At 38.1% G+C, this 20,358-nt stretch overlaps 1 protein-coding gene across 1 annotated transcript in view; it reads left to right on the top strand.

Moving 5' to 3' along the window:
- The window catches only part of LOC117321769 (voltage-dependent T-type calcium channel subunit alpha-1I-like), a gene marked incomplete in the record, with an annotated part of 230,926 nt that extends 211,438 nt beyond the window's left edge, over positions 1–19,488 (top strand). The window contains 4 exon segments of the mRNA XM_033876300.1: positions 6,378–6,479; positions 7,671–7,790; positions 13,180–13,321; positions 17,032–19,488. Of these exon segments, the coding sequence (XP_033732191.1) occupies positions 6,378–6,479; positions 7,671–7,790; positions 13,180–13,321; positions 17,032–18,542 (1,875 nt within the window).
- Positions 19,489–20,358: the final 870 nt, after the last annotated feature.

Genomic DNA, 20,358 nt, shown 5'->3' with positions numbered 1-20,358 from the left:
CAGACAAACATACAGACCTACAGATCCCCTACAGACCTCCTACAGATCTACAGACATACAGACCTCCTACAGACCTACAGACCCCCTACAGACCTCCTACAGACCTCCTACATACCTCCTACAGACCCCCTAGAGACCTAATTCAGACCTACAGACCCCCTACAGACCTCCTACAGACCTCCTACAGACCCCCTACAGACCCCCTACAGACATACAGACCTCCTACATACCTCCTACAGACAGACCTACAGACCCCCTAGAGACCTAATTCAGACCTACAGACCTACATACCCCCTAGAGACCTAATTCAGACCTACAGACCCCCTACAGACCCCCTACAGACCTCCTACAGACCTCCTACAGACCTACAGACCTCCTACAGACCTACAGACATCCTACAGACAGACCTACAGACCCCCTACAGACTCCCTACAGACCTCCTACAGACCTTTTACAGACCTACAGACCCCCTACAGACCTCCTACAAACAGACCTACAGACCCCTACAGACCTCCTACAGACATACAGACCTCCTACAGACCTACAGACAGATCTATAGACCCCCTAGAGACCTAATTAAGACCTACAGACCTACATACCCCCTAGAGACCTAATTCAGACCTACAGACCCCGTACAGACCCCCTACAGACCTGCTACAGAACCCCTACAGACCACCTACAGACAGACCTACAGACCCCCTACAGACCTCTTACAGACATACAGAGAGACCTACAGACTTATAGACAGACCTACAGACCTCCTACAGACAGACATACAGACCTACAGACCCCCTACAGACCTCCTACAGACCTACAGAGAGAAATACAGACCTCCTACAGACCTCCAACAGATCTACAGACATACCTACAGACAGACCTACAGACCCCCTACAGACCACCTACAGACATCCTACAGACCCCCTACAGACCCCCTACAGACAGACCTACAGCCCTCCTACAGACCCCATACAGACCCCCTACAGTCCCCCTACAGACCCCCTACAGACCTCCTACAGACCTACAGACTGACCTACAGACCTCCTACAGACAGACCTACAGACCTCCTACAGACAGACCTACAGACCTCCTACAGACCTACAGACAGACCTACAGACCGACCTACATACCTCCTATAGACAGACCTACAGACCCCCTACAGATCTTCTACAGACCTACAGAACTAAAGACCTACAGACATACAGACTGACCTACAGACCTACTACAGACCTACAGACATAGACTGACCTACAGACCTTCTACAGACCTACAGACAGACCTACAGACCTCCTACAGACATACAGACCTCCTACAGACAGACCTACAGACCCCCTACAGACCTCCTACAGACAGACCTACAGACCCCCTACAGACCTCCTACAGACCTCCTACAGACCCCCTACAGACCCCCTACAGACCCCCTAGACATACAGACCTCCTACATACCTCCTACAGACAGACCTACATACCTCCTACAGACCTCCTACAGACCTACAGACAGACCTACATACCTCCTATAGACAGACCTACAGACCCCCTACAGATCTTCTACAGACCTACAGAACTACAGACCTACAGACATACAGACTGACCTACAGACCTCCTACAGACCTACAGACATACAGACCTTCTACAGACATACAGACAGACCTACAGACCTCCTACAGACCTACAGACATAGACTGACCTACAGACCTCCTACAGACCTCCTACAGACCTACAGACATCCTACAGACAGACCTACAGACCCCCTACAGACTCCCTACAGACCTCCTACAGACCTCCTACAGACCTACAGAACCCCTACAGACCCCCTACAGACATACAGACTGACCTACAGACCTCCTACAAACAGACCTACAGACCCCCTACAGACTTCCTACAGACATACAGACCTCCTACAGACCTCCTACAGACCTCCTACAGACAGATCTACAGACCCCCTACAGACCTCCTACAGACCTCCTACAGACATACAGACCTCATACAGACCCCCTACAGACTTCCTACAGACCCCCTACAGACATACAGACCTCCTACAGACCTCCTACAGACCTCCTACAGACCTACATACCCCCTAGAGACCTAATTAAGACCTACAGACCTACATACCCCCTAGAGACCTAATTCAGACCTACAGACCCCGTACAGAACCCCTACAGACCACCTACAGACAGACCTACAGACCCCCTACAGACCTCTTACAGACATACAGACAGACCTACAGACTTATAGACAGACCTACAGACCTCCTACAGACAGACATACAGACCTACAGACCCCCTACAGACCTCCTACAGACCTACAGAGAGAAAAACAGACCTCCAACAGACCTACAGACATACCTACAGACAGACCTACAGACCCCCTACAGACCACCTACAGACATCCTACAGACCCCCTACAGACCCCCTACAGACAGACCTACAGCCCCCCTACAGACCCCATACAGACCCCCTACAGACCCCCTACAGACCTCCTACAGACCTACAGACTGACCTACAGACCTCCTACAGACAGACCTACAGACCTCCTACAGACCTCCTACAGACAGACCTACAGACCTCCTACAGACCTCCTACAGACCTACAGACAGACCTACAGACCGACCTACATACCTCCTATAGACAGACCTACAGACCCCCTACAGATCTTCTACAGACCTACAGAACTACAGACATACAGACTGACCTACAGACCTCCTACAGACCTACAGACATACAGACCTTCTACAGACATACAGACAGACCTACAGACCTCCTACAGACCTACAGACATAGACTGACCTACAGACCTCCTACAGACCTCCTACAGACCTACAGACCTACAGACCTCCTACAGACCTACAGACATCCTACAGACAGACCTACAGACCCCCTACAGACTCCCTACAGACCTCCTACAGACCTCCTACAGACCTACAGACCCCCTACAGACCCCCTACAGACATACAGACTGACCTACAGACCTCCTACAAACAGACCTACAGACCCCCTACAGACCTCCTACAGACAAACATACAGACCTACAGATCCCCTACAGACCTCCTACAGACCTACGGACCTACATACCTCCTACAGATCTACAGACATACAGACCTCCTACAGACCTACAGACCCCCTACAGACCCCCTACAGACCTCCTACAGACCTCCTACATACCTCCTACAGACCTACAGACCCCCTAGAGACCTAATTCAGACCTACAGACCCCCTACAGACCTCCTACAGACCTCCTACAGACCCCCTACAGACCCCCTACAGACATACAGACCTCCTACATACCTCCTACAGACAGACCTACAGACCCCCTAGAGACCTAATTCAGACCTACAGACCTACATACCCCCTAGAGACCTAATTCAGACCTACAGACCCCCGTACAGACCCCCGTACAGACCCCCTACAGACCCCCTACAGACCTCCTACAGACAGACCTACAGACCCCCTACAGACCTCCTACAGACCTATAGACAGACCTACAGACCTCCTACAGACAGACATACAGACCTACAGACCCCCTACAGACCTCCTACAGACCTACAGACCTACAGACAGACCTCCTACAGATCTACAGACATACAGACCTCCTACAGACCTACAGACAGACCTAAAGACCTACAGACATACAGACTGACCTACAGACCTACAGACCTCCTAGAGTCCTACAGACCTACAGGCCTTCAGACACAGACTTACTGACCTCTTACAGACCTTAATGATGACCTTTGATTTATCTTAAAAAAAACTAACTCTGAATTTCACCAGACATTTTTTCCATATGTTGCTATACACTTGATACATTGATTTAGTATCTTATAACCTCACCAATCATTTTTCTGTACGTAGCTATAGATACATAGATTTAAGTATTTAATAATCTCACCATGCAGACATTTTTTCATGTGTTGCTATAGAAACAATTTTTTTTTTACAATTTTATGAAGCATTTGATCTGTGTGCCTGCACAATTTCTAGTTACAATGTAGTTTCTGTAGAGAAATCAATTGTTATATAACAAAAGAAATGAAGCCACCAAGGAATGTTTCATAATTTTAATCAAACTAATGCACCACTTCATATAAGTAAAACATATATATTTTGGAAATGTGTTGAATTAAAGACTAAAGTGTCTTCCTCTGTTTTAAATAACACTTCTCTTAGTGAAAGAGGTTTATCTGTGCATTAAGTCCAGTCCATAGCACAAAGCTTGTGTACAAAATACATTGTATCTCATGAACCATCATATAACATTCTTCAGTAACTCATGAACCATCATATTACATTCTTCAGTATCTCATGAACCATCATATAACATTCTTCTGTATCTCATGAAGCCATCATATTACATTGTTCTGTATCTCATGAAGCCATCATATTACATTCTTCAGTATCTCATGAAGCCATCATATTACATTGTTCTGTAACTCATGAAGCCATCATATTACATTCTTCAGTATCTCATGAAGCCATCATATTACATTCTTCAGAAACGTATTTAATCGTGTGAACTATTTGATAGTGTGAAATATTTAATGATGTGAAATATTTAATGATGTGAACTAGTTAATAGTGCGAACTATTTAATGATGTGAACTATTTAATGATGTGAACTATGTAATGATGTGAACTATTTAATAGTGTGAACTACACAAACTATATGCATAGTGTGATTATATACACAACAGATTTACTGAGTGTTGTCAGCACTTTGTCTCACCATTTTAGAATTAAAGCATTGTAATCAAACTGTTGTCTCACTAAGACCAGTATGTGATGTAAAATTCCACAGTCTCACTAAGAAATAGGTTACTTGAGTCTCAGATAACAATCACCTTTTGTCTGTTGTAATGCATCCTTTAATAATTGATATTTTCATCTTCTCTAAAACCACTGAATCAATATTGATAAACTTTTGCAGGAACTTTCCAATGTTGATTCAAAGTTATAAGGGTTCTGGACAGGGGACAAAAGGCCTAAGGGGTCAATTTGCTCAGATTTCCACATCTTCTTTAGGCTCAGATATGCTCGAACCAAGTTCTCTTCATGGATGAAAAGATTAGAGATTATGAAGGGCTTATAAGTATGTTCTAATGAATGACCTTGGCCTACATTCAAGGTCCCAGGGGTCAACAGGGTTAAACAGTGGGCTTCAGGCCTGTACATAATGTACATGTACACAGGGTTTAGCACTGACCTTCAGGCCTGTACATAATATACATGTACACAGGGTTTAACCCTGAGCTTTAGGCCTGTACATACATGTAATATACTACATCAAATGTAAGAGTTGGAAAAAGCACTCCCAGACCGGGATATAAAGAACACATGAACATTCATGGCGGTAAACAAGTGACTATTCTCCAAAATCAAATGAGATATTTATTATGGCTGAAGAGATTGATAATCAATTATTGATATACAGGTAAACGTCTCTCAAAACAGGTATTCCCATTAATGATATACAATCTCTCAATAAATAAATGCATTCCAGTTATTGATATACAGGAAAATTTCTCTCAATGAAGGTATTCCAGTTATTGAAGTATTCCACTTATTGAAGTATTCCAGTTTTTGATATATACCGGGGCCGCGGTGGCCGAGTGGTTAATGTGTCCTGACTCTTTATCACTTGCCCTCCACCTCTGGGTTGCGAGTTTGAAACCTATGTGGGGCAGTTTCCAGGTAATGACTGTAGACCGGTGGTTTTTCTGTGGGTACTCCGGTTTTCCTCTACCTCACAAACCTGGTACATCCTTAAATGACCCTGGCTGTTAAAAGGATGTTAAACAAAAACAAACAAAGTTTTTGATATACAGGTAAACAGTTTTCGCAATAAAAGGTATTCTAGTTATTGATATACAGGAAAATTTCTCTCAATAAAGGTATTCCAGTTATTGAAGTATTCCAGTTATTGATATACAGGTAAACTTCTCTCAAAAAAGGTATTCCAGTTAATGAAGTATTTCAGTTTTTGATATACAGGTAAACTTCTCTCAATAAAGATATTCCAGTTATCAATATACAGGTAAATTTCTTTCAGTGCAGATTTCCAGAATTTACATTGTCATGGAAATCACAAATCAGAAACTACACAGGAATCCATCTTTACTATGTTTACATGGTCATTTCCATGTTATAACGATGAAACATGTTACCAGAACTACACAGGTGACTGGGCCCTTCTCATACTACTTATAGATAACGTTGGTTTAGTGAGGCAGGTTTACAAGGTGCTAATGGAAGTAAACCATTGGCTGAACACTCATTATTATCATGTCATCCAAATTCTCCTGTGGGAGGCCTCATGTGAAGACATCAGAAAGGCCATTTGGTTGTAACAGGCTAGTGTGTCTGGTGATACTATTGCTTAATTAACAGGAAACTTACAAATACAAAGAGTTGGACGATGAGGTAGAGGAAGAACTCAGACACGAAATGGAGGATAAAAATAAAACTGAAATATTTGAACTCAAATATCAGGTGAGATACGAGTTTTAGGTGCTTTCTATATCTGTTTTGATTCCTCTTTTTAGAAATTTGCTGTTGTTTTAGTGGTAAAATTATTGTTTTATATCAATAAGTTCTAGGAAAGAAGGATGTCCATTAATTTATTCTTAAATCATAAAGGGATTTAAAGGTGAGAATTGATGGTAGTACTGCCTCAATATTTATGTATATATGCATGTATAGTTTGTTCACATGATCATTACTGGTTCAGCACTGCACAACTTTGCACGAGACTGTTAACTTAATGTTGATTTATTTCTCCAGAATCCGCCTTCTCTGTCTCAAGTGTACCTACCTTTTTTTCTTTTTCTTATTTCTTCCTTACCAAGAGTTTTGTTGTATTTTGATTTCAGAAATGGTATTGATGCCTACCTGGTTTTTTTGTAGTGCTATATTTTGTGGTCTTTGACCTTGTGTCTTTAATACAGTTCGTGTGTGGACTAATTTGTAGTGATTGTAAAGATATCAATCCTTGCTTTATTTCAGAATTTTAAAACAGTTTCAAAAAGATAATGTTAATATAATTCTCTTTTATCAATAAAGATTTACATGTATATGTTCAGTGTTCCATGGGTAACACTTGAGGGAAACTAACGCCATGTCAATCACTATGTGGCAGTCTGGACTCATATCTCTTAAACTTAGCATGATTTTCCATCTTTAATGAAAGTTTTTAATTTTGAAGGCCTGATGCCACATGGTCTGTGTAGACAGCAGTGAGGCCACACATTGTAGGGACTTCCTGTATGTCTGTCTCCTGTATAACCTCCCACTCAGTTGTGTATCCCTTTTATAGAGTATGGTATTGGTGAATGCTGAAGAACTTTTATATAACATAAAATTTTTCAATGTTCCTTCTGTAACATCTTAACATTTATTATTTCCTATTACAGAGGTGTTACATTTTCTATATCTATAAAAAGGTAGTTACTGGGTACACCTTTTAAGTATGTTTCTTTGATTGTTTTAATGTTCAAGAAAATCAACAAATACTGATAAAATGGTGTTGGATACCCGAGACCTACATAACATGATTGTTTAACTCTAATTGTTTTTGTTAATGTATCTACATGAATTTTTCAGGGAAATGGTTTTCAAGCATTAAGGTTTATAGCATACTTGTAGCAGTATTATACATTTGCTTTACTTCTAAACATTGAACAGGAATCTCATCGTATGGTGGATGAAGATGATCTATTAGATGGTGATGGTGAAGATGACAATGAGGAAGAAAAAGAAGAATCAACTGGCCGTGATGTCAATGTTAAAGAAGAAGAGATGGAGGTAATTCTTCTCAAAGGGAGATAATTCTGTCTGAAGATCTATATTTAATCCACTTCTGTAAGGGAGAATAATAAAATCTATCATTGGTCTGTTCCTTGAACAGGGATATCTCGACCCGAGTGTAAGAGTTTGGCCAGTCAGCACGAGGCTGGCCGAGTGCTAGCCAGCCAGACCCTTACACAAGGGTCGAGATATCCTTGTTCGCAGAAGTGCTGGCCAGCCAAACCCTTACACGAGGGTTGAGATATCCTTGTTCACAGAAGTGCTGGCCAGCCAGACCCTTACACGAGGGTTGAGATATCCTTGTTCACAGAAAAGACCCATGATTGATTATTTTTCTCACATACTTGTAACCAAACATAAGCTTTTATGAAAGATTTTCATCACGCCATCTTCAATGCTCCTTGGAATGCGCGTCAAAATTTATGACGTCATCATTTACGACTTGGTTACTCAATGCAAAATGGTAATATTACGTTATTGTGAGCAGCATCATATAGCGCCAGAAAACCCTGTTAGTTATGTGAAAAAATTCTGTCTAAAGATCTATATTAGATCCACTTCTCTAAGGGAGGTCATTCTGCCTAAAGATCTATATTTAACCCACTTCTCTAAGGGAGGACATTCTGTCTAAAGATCTTATATTAAATCCTTTTATCTAAGGGAGATTACTCTGTCTTAATTTATGAACTATATTAAAGGAAGAAATTCTGTCTTAAGATCTATATTAAATCCACTTCTCTTAGGGAGCTTATTCTGTCTAAATTTATGATCTATATTAAGGGAAGAAATTCTGTCTTACGATTTATATTAAATCCAACTCTCTAAGGGAGGTATCTTTGTCTTAAGATCTATATCAAGGGAAGTAATTCCATCTGGAGGTCATTCTGTTTTAAGATTTATATTAATGGAGGTCATTCTGTCTTAAGATCTATATTAAGGGAGGTCATTCTGTCTTAAGATCTATAATAAGGGAGGTCATTCTGTCTTAAGATCTATATTAAGGGAGGTAATTCTGTCTTAAGATCTATATTAAGGGAGGTCATTCTGTCTTAAGATCTATAATAAGGGAGGTCATTCTGTCTTAAGATCTATATTAAGGGAGGTCATTCTGTCTTAAGATCTATATTAAGGGAGGTCATTCTGTTTTAAGATTTATATTAATGGAGGTCATTCTATCTTAATATCTATAATAAGGGAGGTCATTCTGTCTTAAGATCTATATTAAGGGAGGTCATTCTGTCTTAAGATCTATATTAAGGGAGGTCATTCTGTCTTAAGATCTATATTAAGGGAGGTCATTCTGTCTTAAGATCTATATTAATGGAGGTCATTCTATCTTAATATCTATAATAAGGGAGGTCATTCTGTCTTAAGATCTATAATAAGGGAGGTCATTCTGTCTTAAGATCTATATTAAGGGAGGTCATTCTGTCTTAAGATCTATATTAAGGGAGGTCATTCTGTTTTAAGATTTATATTAATGGAGGTCATTCTATCTTAATATCTATAATAAGGGAGGTCATTCTGTCTTAAGATTTATATTAAATCTACTTCCCAAAGGGAGGTAATTCTATCTTAAGATTTACTTCCCTAAGGGAGGTCATTCTGTTTTAAGATTTATATCGAATCCACTTCCCTAAGGGAGGTAATTCTGTTTTAAGGTTTATATCGAATCCACTTCCCTAAGGGAGGTAATTCAGTTTTAAGATTTATATCGAATCCACTTCCCTAAGGGAGGTCATTCTGTTTTAAGGTTTATATCGAATCCACTTCCCTAAGGGAGGTAATTCAGTTTTAAGATTTATATCAAATCCACTTCCCTAAGGGTGGTCATTCTGTTTTAAGGTTAAATCGAATCCACTTCCCTAAAGGAGGTCATTCTGTTTTAAGGTTTATATCGAATCCACTTCCCTAAGGGAGGTCATTCTGTCGTTAGATAAGTTTCCTAGGTTTCCTCTCTGTCTGTCTTGTACATAGGTATGTATGTAACACACTAGTTTGTCGGCCTTGTACATAGGTATGTATGTAACACACTAGATTGTCGGCATTGTACATAGGTATGTATGCAACGCACTAGTTTGTCGGCCTTGTACATAGGTATGTATGCAACGCACTAGTTTGTCGGCCTTGTACATAGGTATGTATGCAAAGCACTAGTTTGTCGGCCTTGTACATAGGTATGTATGTAACACACTAGTTTGTCGGCCTTGTACATAGGTATGTATGTAACGCACTAGTTTGTCGGCCTTGTACATAGGTATGTATGTAACGCACTAGTTTGTCGGCCTTGTACATAGGTATGTATGTAACGCACTAGTTTGTCGGCCTTGTACATAGGTATGTGTGCAACGCACTAGTTTGTCGGCATTCTAGCGGCTTCATTCCTAATTTTTTATCAAACTTCAAACAATGATGAACATTATAAAGGACCATAATATCTGAGACAAGTTTGAGTTTCCAGGATTTTCAGTCAAGGTCACTGTTACTATATTTAGTGGGACATGTACTGCCTAATTAGCAACCAATATGCTTGTTTTGTCCTAAGATCTCTCTATCAAATACAGTAGGGCTTCCCAATTAAAACCAATCCTTTTCAAAGTTGATCAACTCTTGATACTGATGTTAATGGCATATACAGAATTGATTCTTCCTTTATCATAGTACTTAAAACACATCCCTCTGTATTCAGAATGCCAAACTGATTTTGTGTCCAAAATTACTTCAGTAGACCAGCTTTACCTGAGCAAACATGATAGGTGTCCAGCCAACCAACCGTGAAATGAACACCTGTGGAGAATGTTGTTGTAAACTTTGTCATACATGTGTAGTAGGTAAATCGGAATATAACCTACAACTAAAGGAGCATGTTTTAACTGTGTACTAATCAAGATGAAACCAAATCACCATGCATCATTTAAGCATTAAAGTCGATTATAGTATATCATAAGAAAACAGGTAGTTTTTCATATGAGGCCCCAAACACGTTATTTTTGCATTGACAAATTTGCATATGGTAAGGAGGCTAATAGTAGATCAGATTTCATTTTGAAATGCAATATCAACGTTCTGAATGATGTCGGTAGGAGCTGGTAGATTTCTAGCTCCCCTGGCCTAAAGGGCTTGTGAGCTTATGCCATGGTGCGGCGTCTGTCGTCCACTCGTTGTCCACCATCATTTGCTTTAAATCACTACTAGTCAGAAAATCCTGAATGGATTTTAACCAAATTTGGACAGAAAGGTCCTTGGGGGAAGGGGAATAGATTTTTTTTTAATGACAATTCTGACACCCAAGGGGCCAGAGGGGCGGGGCCGAATAGGGGAAATATAGGTAATTTCTTTAAATATCTACTAGTCATAAAGTTATTGATGGATGTGAACTTAATTTGGTTAGAAACATCCTTAGGGGAAGGGGAACATATTTTGCATAAATGGTGACTCTGACCCAAAGGGGTGGGGCCTGATAGAGAAAATAGAGGTAATTCCTTTATATCACTACTAGTCATTAAGTTATAAATGTATTTGAACCCGATTTGGTCGATAACATCCTTGGGGGATGAGAGATTTTGCATAAATGGTGACTCTGACCCCTATGGGGCGAGAGGAGCAGGGCCCAATGGGGAAATAGAGAGAAATTCATTTAAATCGCTATTAGTCATAAAGTTATGAATGGATTTGAACCCAATTTGGTCAGAAATATCCTTGAGTTAAGGAGAACAGATTTTGCATCAATGGTGACTGACCCCTGGGGGCCAAGGGGCCAAAGGGGCAGGGCCCAATATGGAAAATAGAGGTAATTACTTTAAATTGCTACTTGTCATAAAGTTATAAATGCATTGGAACCCATTTTGTTTAGAAACATCCTTGAGTTAAGGGGAACAGATTTTGCATAAATGGTGACTCTGACCCCCAAGGGGCAGGGGATTTTGCATAAACGGTGACTGACCCCTAGGGGCCAAGGGGCCAAAGGGGCAGGGCCCAATATGGAAAATAGAGGTAATTACTTTAAATTGCTACTTGTCATAAAGTTATAAATGCATTGGAACCCATTTTGTTCAGAAACATCCTTGAGTTAAGGGGAACAGATTTTGCATAAATGGTGACTCTGACCCCCAAGGGGCCGGGGATTTTGCATAAATGGTGACTCTGACCCCAAGGGGCAAAAGGGCAGGGCCAGATAGGGAAAATAGAGGTAATTCCTTTAAATTACTACTTGTCTTAAAGTTAGGAATGCATTTGAACCCAATTTAGTCATAGAGGTAATTCCTTTAAATCGCTACCTGTAATTAAGTTATGAATAGATTTGAACCCTATTTAATCAAAGACATTCCTAGGGGAAGGGGAACAGATTTTGCATAAATGGTGACTCTGACCCCCAAGGGGCCATATGGCGAGGGCCCAATAGGGGAAATAGATGTAAGTCTTAAATCACAAGTAGCCATCAAGTTCTGAATTGATTTTAACCAAATATGGTCAGAAAAATCCTTGATGGAATTAGGCAAAAAGATTTTGCATAAATGATGACTGACCCCCTGGAGCCAGAATGAAGAAGCCCAATAGAGGAAATTGGGGGTAAATCCTGTAAATCCCTACTGGTCGTAAATGACTAAATTGATTCTGATGAAATTGAGTCTGGAACATTAATTGGCTGAGGGGATCTAATGTTGTATAAATGGAGGGTAAGGCTCCCTTAGGGCTGGAGAGAGAGGGCCTAATAGGGGAAATGTTGCAAAATAGGGAAAAAAAGAAAAAACAAACTTTAAACCATAGATGGAGGATGTAGCAAAAAAGGTAGAATAATTGTAACTTAAAATTTTTGCTATGATTACTGAATTATCCAGGTGAGTGATGCAGGCCCTATGGGCCTCTTGTTAGATCATCTGACTTCGTTCTTCGTGAGAGATGGTCCTGAGTAAGTGTTGTTATTTTTCGGATCAGTCCGAAATCCAAGATAGTCCCTATGATAGCCATCTTGAATAATACATTTTAAACTTCTTCAGTTCAACTGGTGCTATTGAGCTGAATTAGTAAGGCTGATAAGGTTAAGGAAGGGAGCCAATAAAGTGTTGTTATTTTTTGGCTTCATGAAAACTTTGACAGGGCAGCCATGGCGACAATTTGCGGCAGTGGGATTCAGCTCAAAATTACCTGTAATGTTCTTAAGTTGGTTCTTACCAAATATTATTTTTGTGTCAGTCTGAAATCCTAGATGGCAGCCATTGCAGCCATCTTGTTGAAACGATTGTGTCAGGTAAAAGTATTGTAAACAAATTATTATATGCTGATACTTATAATTGCTGAAGATACAGTACCTGGGTATATTGTTCAGTGATGCTGATAATAACAATACCTAGATATATTCATTGAAATTGTTTCATTAAATCCTCAGATTATGTTGAAAATCAAAACACCTGTGCCATCTTACGTTCGTAAGCTGAAGACTCCTGTTTGTAAACAGGCATCCTTACCACCCAGTTTTACATTCCGACCACCGAGTAACGAACCTCCAGATGAAAATGAACCTTCTCATGGTGAGTAACTCAATCTCCAATGTTTCCCATTATTATCAATCTCCAATATGTCCAATTATTATCAATCTCCAATATGTCCCATTACTATCAATCTCCAATATGTCCCATTATTATCAATCTCCAATGTTTCCCATTATTATCAATCTCCAATATGTCCCATTATTATCAATCTCCAATATGTCCCATTATTATCGATCTCCAATGTTTCCCATTATTATCAATCTCCAATGTTTTCCATTATTATCAATCTCCAATGTTTCCCATTATTATTAATCTATCTCCAATGTTTCCCATTATTATCAATCTCCAATGTTTCCCATTATTATTAATCTCCAATATGTCCCATTATTATCAATCAATCTCTGATGTGTCCCATTATTATCAATCTCCAATGTTTCCCATTATTATCAATCAATCTCCAATGTTTCCCATTATTATCAATCAATCTCCAATGTTTCCCATTATTATCAATCTCCAATATGTCCAATTATTATCAATCTCCAATATGTCCCATTATTATCAATCAATCTCTGATGTGTCCCATTATTATCAATCTCCAATGTTTCCCATTATTATCAATAAATCTCCAATGTTTCCCTTAATTATCAAGCTCCAATGTTTCCCATTATTGTCTATCTCCAATGTTTCCAATTAATATCAATCAATCTCGAATGTTTCGCATTATTATCAATCAATATCCAATGTTTCCCATTATTATCAATCTCCAATGTTTCCCATTAATATCAATATCTTATGTTTCCCATTATTATCAATCAATATCCAATGTTTCCCATTATTATCAATCTCCGATGTTTCCCATTAATATCAGTCAATCTCCAATGTTTCCCATTATTATCAATCAATCTCAAATGTTTCGCATTATTATCAATCAATATCCAATGTTTCCCATTATTATCAATCTCCAATGTTTCCCATTAATATCAATATCTAATGTTTCCCATTATTATCAATCAATATCCAATGTTTCCCATTATTATCAATCTCCGATGTTTCCCATTAATATCAGTCAATCTCCAATGTTTCCCATTATTATCAATCTCCGATGTTTCCCATTAATATCAATCAATCTCCAATGTTTCCCATTATTATAAATCAATATCCAATGTTTCCCATTATTATCAATCTCCAATGTTTCCTATTATTATTAATCTCCAACGTTTCCCATTATTATCCATCCAATGTGTCCCATTATTATTAATCTCCAATGTTTCCCATTATTGTCAATCTCCAATATGTCCCATTATTATCGATCTCCAATGTTTCCCATTATTATCAATCTCCAATGTTTTCCATTATTATCAATCTCCAATGTTTCCCATTATTATTAAGCTATCTCCAATGTTTCCCATTATTATCAATCTCCAATGTTTCCCATTATTATTAATCTCCAATATGTCCCATTATTATCAATCAATCTCTGATGTGTCCCATTATTATCAATCTCCAATGTTTCCCATTATTATCAATCAATCTCCAATGTTTCCCATTATTATCAATCAATCTCCAATGTTTCCCATTATTATCAATCTCCAATATGTCCAATTATTATCAATCTCCAATATGTCCCATTATTATCAATCAATCTCTGATGTGTCCCATTATTATCAATCTCCAATGTTTCCCATTATTATCAATAAATCTCCAATGTTTCCCTTAATTATCAAGCTCCAATGTTTCCCATTATTGTCTATCTCCAATGTTTCCAATTAATATCAATCAATCTCGAATGTTTCGCATTATTATCAATCAATATCCAATGTTTCCCATTATTATCAATCTCCAATGTTTCCCATTAATATCAATATCTTATGTTTCCCATTATTATCAATCAATATCCAATGTTTCCCATTATTATCAATCTCCGATGTTTCCCATTAATATCAGTCAATCTCCAATGTTTCCCATTATTATCAATCAATCTCAAATGTTTCGCATTATTATCAATCAATATCCAATGTTTCCCATTATTATCAATCTCCAATGTTTCCCATTAATATCAATATCTAATGTTTCCCATTATTATCAATCAATATCCAATGTTTCCCATTATTATCAATCTCCGATGTTTCCCATTAATATCAGTCAATCTCCAATGTTTCCCATTATTATCAATCTCCGATGTTTCCCATTAATATCAATCAATCTCCAATGTTTCCCATTATTATAAATCAATATCCAATGTTTCCCATTATTATCAATCTCCAATGTTTCCTATTATTATTAATCTCCAACGTTTCCCATTATTATCCATCCAATGTGTCCCATTATTATTAATCTCCAATGTTTCCCATTATTGTCAATCAATATCCAATGTTTCCCATAATTATCAATCAATATCCAATGTTTCCCATTATTATCAATCAATATCCAATGTTTCCCTTTATTATCAATCTCCAATGTTTCCCATTATTATCAATCAATCTCCAATGTTTCCCATTATTATCAATCAATCTCCAATGTTTTCCAATTACCATAAGTCAATATCCTATGTTTCCCATTATTATCAATCTTCAATGTTTCCCATTATTATCAATCTCCAATGTTTCCCATTATTATCAATCTGCAATGTTTCACATTATGATCAATCAATCTCCAGTTTCCCATTAATATCAATCAATCTCCAATGTTTTCCAATTACCATAAGTCAATATCCAATGTTTCCCATTATTATAAATCTCCAATGTTTCCCATTATTATCAATATCTAATGTTTCCCATTATTATAAATCAATCTCCAACGTTCCCTATTATTATCAATCTCCAATGTTTCACATTATTATTAATCAATCTCAAATATTTCCCATTATTATCAATCTCTAATGTTTTCCTTTATTATCAATCTCCAATGTTTTCCATTATTATCAATCTGCAATGTTTCACATTATCATCAATCAATCTCCAGTTTCCCATTATTATCAATCTCCAATGTTTCCCATTATTATCGATCTCCAATGTTTCCCATTATTATCAATCTCCAATGTTTCCCATTATTATCAATCTCTAATGTTTCCCATTATTATCAATGTCCAATGTTTCCCATTATTATCAATCTCCAATGTTTCCCATTATTATCAATCTCCAATGTTTTCCATTATTATCCATCTAATGTTTCCCATTATTATCAATCTCCAATGTTTCCCATTATTATCAATCAATATCCAATGTTTCCCATTATTATCAATCTCCAATGTTTTCCATTATTATCCATCTAATGTTTCCCATTATTATCAATCTCCAATGTTTCCCATTATTATCAATCATTATCCAATGTTTCCCATTATTATCAATCTCCAATGTTTTCCATTATTATCCATCTAATGTTTCCCATTATTATCAATCTCCAATGTTTCCCATTATTATCAATCTCCAATGTTTCCCATTATTATCAATCTCCAGTGTTTCCCATTATTATCAATCTGCAATGTTTCCCATTATTATCAATCTCCAATGTTTCCCATTATTATCAGTCTTCAATGTTTCCCTTTATTATCAATCTTCAATGTTTTCCAATATTATCAATCTCTGATGTGTCCCATTATTATCAATCTCTAATGTTTCCCATTGTTATCAATCAATCTCCAATGTTTTCCAATATTATCAATCTCCGATGTGTCCCATTATTATCAGTCTTTAATGTTTTCTTTTATCATCAATCTGTTTTGAGTTTTACCAATGACTGTATCATTACAGGGTCTCTGTTGGTGCCTGTTGATATCACCATATCCAGTTTTGATAGCAGTGTGGATTTGTCAGGGTCCTCAACTTTAGATGTACCCCTCACACCATCTACCTGCTGTTCTGACAACTCCAGCTATATGGAAACTAACCTTGACAATGCTCCACTGCCTGGAGAAGACACCAGAAACCATATGTGTCACTTACCACAGATGAACTACCTAAACCCTAATGTAAAAACTGTCAGTCCACAGCAAAAACAACGTTTTAAAGACAGAAAACTAGTACGCCAAAAGAGTTGTGATTATGATAGCCCCCCAATCATTGAAGAGAGTACACGAGGAAAACTTCTGCTAGCTCCCTGTCAAAAATATCGTGAAAAAGTATCTCAATCACAGCCCTCTTTATTGATCGTAGAACCACACAGAGGTTCAAAAGTATCCAAACTGTCAGCATGTCCCAGCCGACGACGACTGAGCTATCTTCAGAGAAGTCAGAGTAGTGGTGCTGAGAAAACTCGAGTGCGTGACCGCTACTGTTTTGGTGCTAATACGCAGAGACAACAAAATCATACACAGCATAAACACACAACAAAAGGCTACTCAGTCTTGCATCCATTGGCACAAGAGCCCAAAGTTTATTCCCATCCTGTGCAATGTTCTAAAGATAAAGCAGACACTCTCACATCCTCCACTCACAATTATCTCCATCAGCTTAATCGTAGCAGCACATGTGACTCACAGTCCAACGACTGCTCAACCACAAGTGATTGGACAGGAGATGAAGCAGCATGTGATGAGGAAGTGCGGCAAATCACTGGTGATGACACAGAGGAAGAAGAGCTTGGTGACAACCTCGGAGAGTTCTCCCCAGATATCCCTGGCGAACGTACCCTGTTACTGGCAGAGGCACCAGAGGATGCGGCTGCTCGCAATGGCACAAGCACAGGCACCTCGGGTAGTCGAGAGAGTATATTGGAATCACAAGACAACAATCATCAGACGTGTCAGAGTGACACAAGTCCCACCGGCACCTCAGGTAGCAGATACAGTATGTTAGATTCACAAGACAACAAACACAAGATGTGTCAGGGTCCCACAGGCACCTCAGGTAGCAGACACAGTATGTTAGATTCACAAGACAACAAACACAAGATGTGTGACAGTGACAATATTCCCAATCAGCTTCCTACAGTGCCTTTTCATGTACTTTCTACAGACACGATTAGTTCCAGTATAAAAAGTAATATCCTCTCCAGTTGTCAGGATGAAATTCCTAAACACCATAGTAACCAAGACAGTAAGTGCAATGGTGGTCAACCCCCTTTCTTAGTACACCCACTTTCCTCAGGAGAACCACTAGTAGACTTAGAGCAGGACACAGATTGTGATAAGTCAAAAAGAGACATGTGCGTCACAGCAGACAAGGGGAGCAACTCTGATAAACTTCCTGTGATACATTTTGATGACCCATTAGAAGTGCGCAGAAGACATTGTTCCACAAATTCAGAAGATGGTGAATGCTAGGCATTGTATGACATGATGTCCTGTTTTACTGAGTTTTAAAACATAGCTTTATTTAAATCCAAGGGTTATATATATCATTCCTATATTGTAATGTTTACAGAGAAAACCAAGTTCATTAATTTGTGTTGTGCTCTGTTTTCATCATTACAGAGGTTTTATCATGTGTTTTACATACTGATCATGATTTTAGTGATTGTTTTTATCATAGGTGTTTTACATACTGATCATGATTTTAGTGATTGTTTTTATTGTAGGTGGTTTACATACTGATCATGATTTTAGTGTTTTTTTACATTACACATTTGCATATATGTAGATAAAAAGGGTGTTACTTGTTCAAACAGTTTTAGTTGATGTCTTTCTGCAGAATCGTTTAATTTCTATAATTCGAAATTCTTTATAATACACTATTTCCGGGCAGCAGGTTTACTCATTAGGCTTTCAAGGTCACTCGACTTTCGGAACATGTACGTAATAACAAAATGGTGACTTTATTTAGGGTATATAATAACAAAATAGTTATTTTATTTAGGGTATGTAATAACAAAATGGTGACTTTATTTTTCCCTGGACATCATGGTGTAATTGGTAGGTTCCCCATTTCTCCCTGGACATCTTGGTGTAATCAGAAGGTTCCCTTTTTCTCCCTGGACATCATAGTGTAATTGGTAGGTTTCCTTATTCTTTCTGGACGTCATAGTGTAATCAGAAGGTTCCCTATTTCCTACTGGACATCAAAGTGTAATTGGTAGGTTCCCTAATTCTCCCTGGACATCAAAGTGTAATTGGTAGGTTCTCTATTTTTCCCTTGACATCTTGGTGTAACCAGAAGGTTCCCTTTTTAACGTCAGGATGCCTTTGGCACCTGCCGTTATAGTCGTGGTGGGTAAATTTTGTTAGTCACACTTTTGTTTCCGGCTAACAACTTCTCTTTTCTGTAATACACAAATGATATACATTCGCAGCCTAATATAGTTCCTATTTTGACAGCAATTATTGACACGATTTAACTGATGGTTCCCGTGTTTACTGCAATTATTTAAGATGATATATGAATGTTTAGATTATAAACATTTCCTCACCAGTATCAGAGACATATATATAGTGTATATATATCTCTGCCAGTATATGCAATTTTGTTGGCGTAGGATTACGTAGTTCAGTCTCAATCCTGCATTGAAAACGAAAGTAAAGAATTCAGTTTGATCGTCGTGGAAATTTACATGTGTCCACTGAGAAATATCCACATATCTTAGACCATATATGTTCATCCTGAGTTCATATGACCAATCGTCTTTACGTAGTGAAATGTTTACAATTCTATAAATAGCTTTGCAGCCAAACATTCCAGGGAATATAACTTCAGCTGTCACGTAACTAATCACGTGATCATCACTAATCGGCCAAAATGGCGGTTATGTCTAATGTAACTAAACCAGCGACCGTTCGCAGTTTAATATTTATTTGTATGTTTGCTTGGCCTAAGTAAGATCTTATAGTATAAATAAAAAAGACTTAGGCTGTGTACATCTTGGATTTTATCTCTGGTTGTACATATTACTGTTGATAGACCGATTTGTCTTTTAGTTAATTTTTTTCAAAGTTTACAAGCAGCTTTACTGATTCAGAAGTATATCAATAATTTTCCACAAGCATTAAAGAAATAAGGAATGAACTATACTCAGCTATTGGAAAGTTGTCAGCAGATATATGTTATACATGTTTTCTTTAATATATATGGAATATGAATAACCAGATTAAGACATTCAATCTTATAAAAAAATGTAGCTGTCTGACTATAAAATCCAATTTTAAA

The sequence above is a fragment of the Pecten maximus genome, chromosome 1 (assembly GCF_902652985.1).
Source record: "Pecten maximus chromosome 1, xPecMax1.1, whole genome shotgun sequence".
In the NCBI taxonomy this organism is placed as follows: Eukaryota; Metazoa; Mollusca; class Bivalvia; order Pectinida; family Pectinidae; genus Pecten; species Pecten maximus.
The sequence above is the reverse complement of the archived record's forward strand: the minus strand, read 5'-3'. Positions and strand labels throughout refer to the sequence as shown.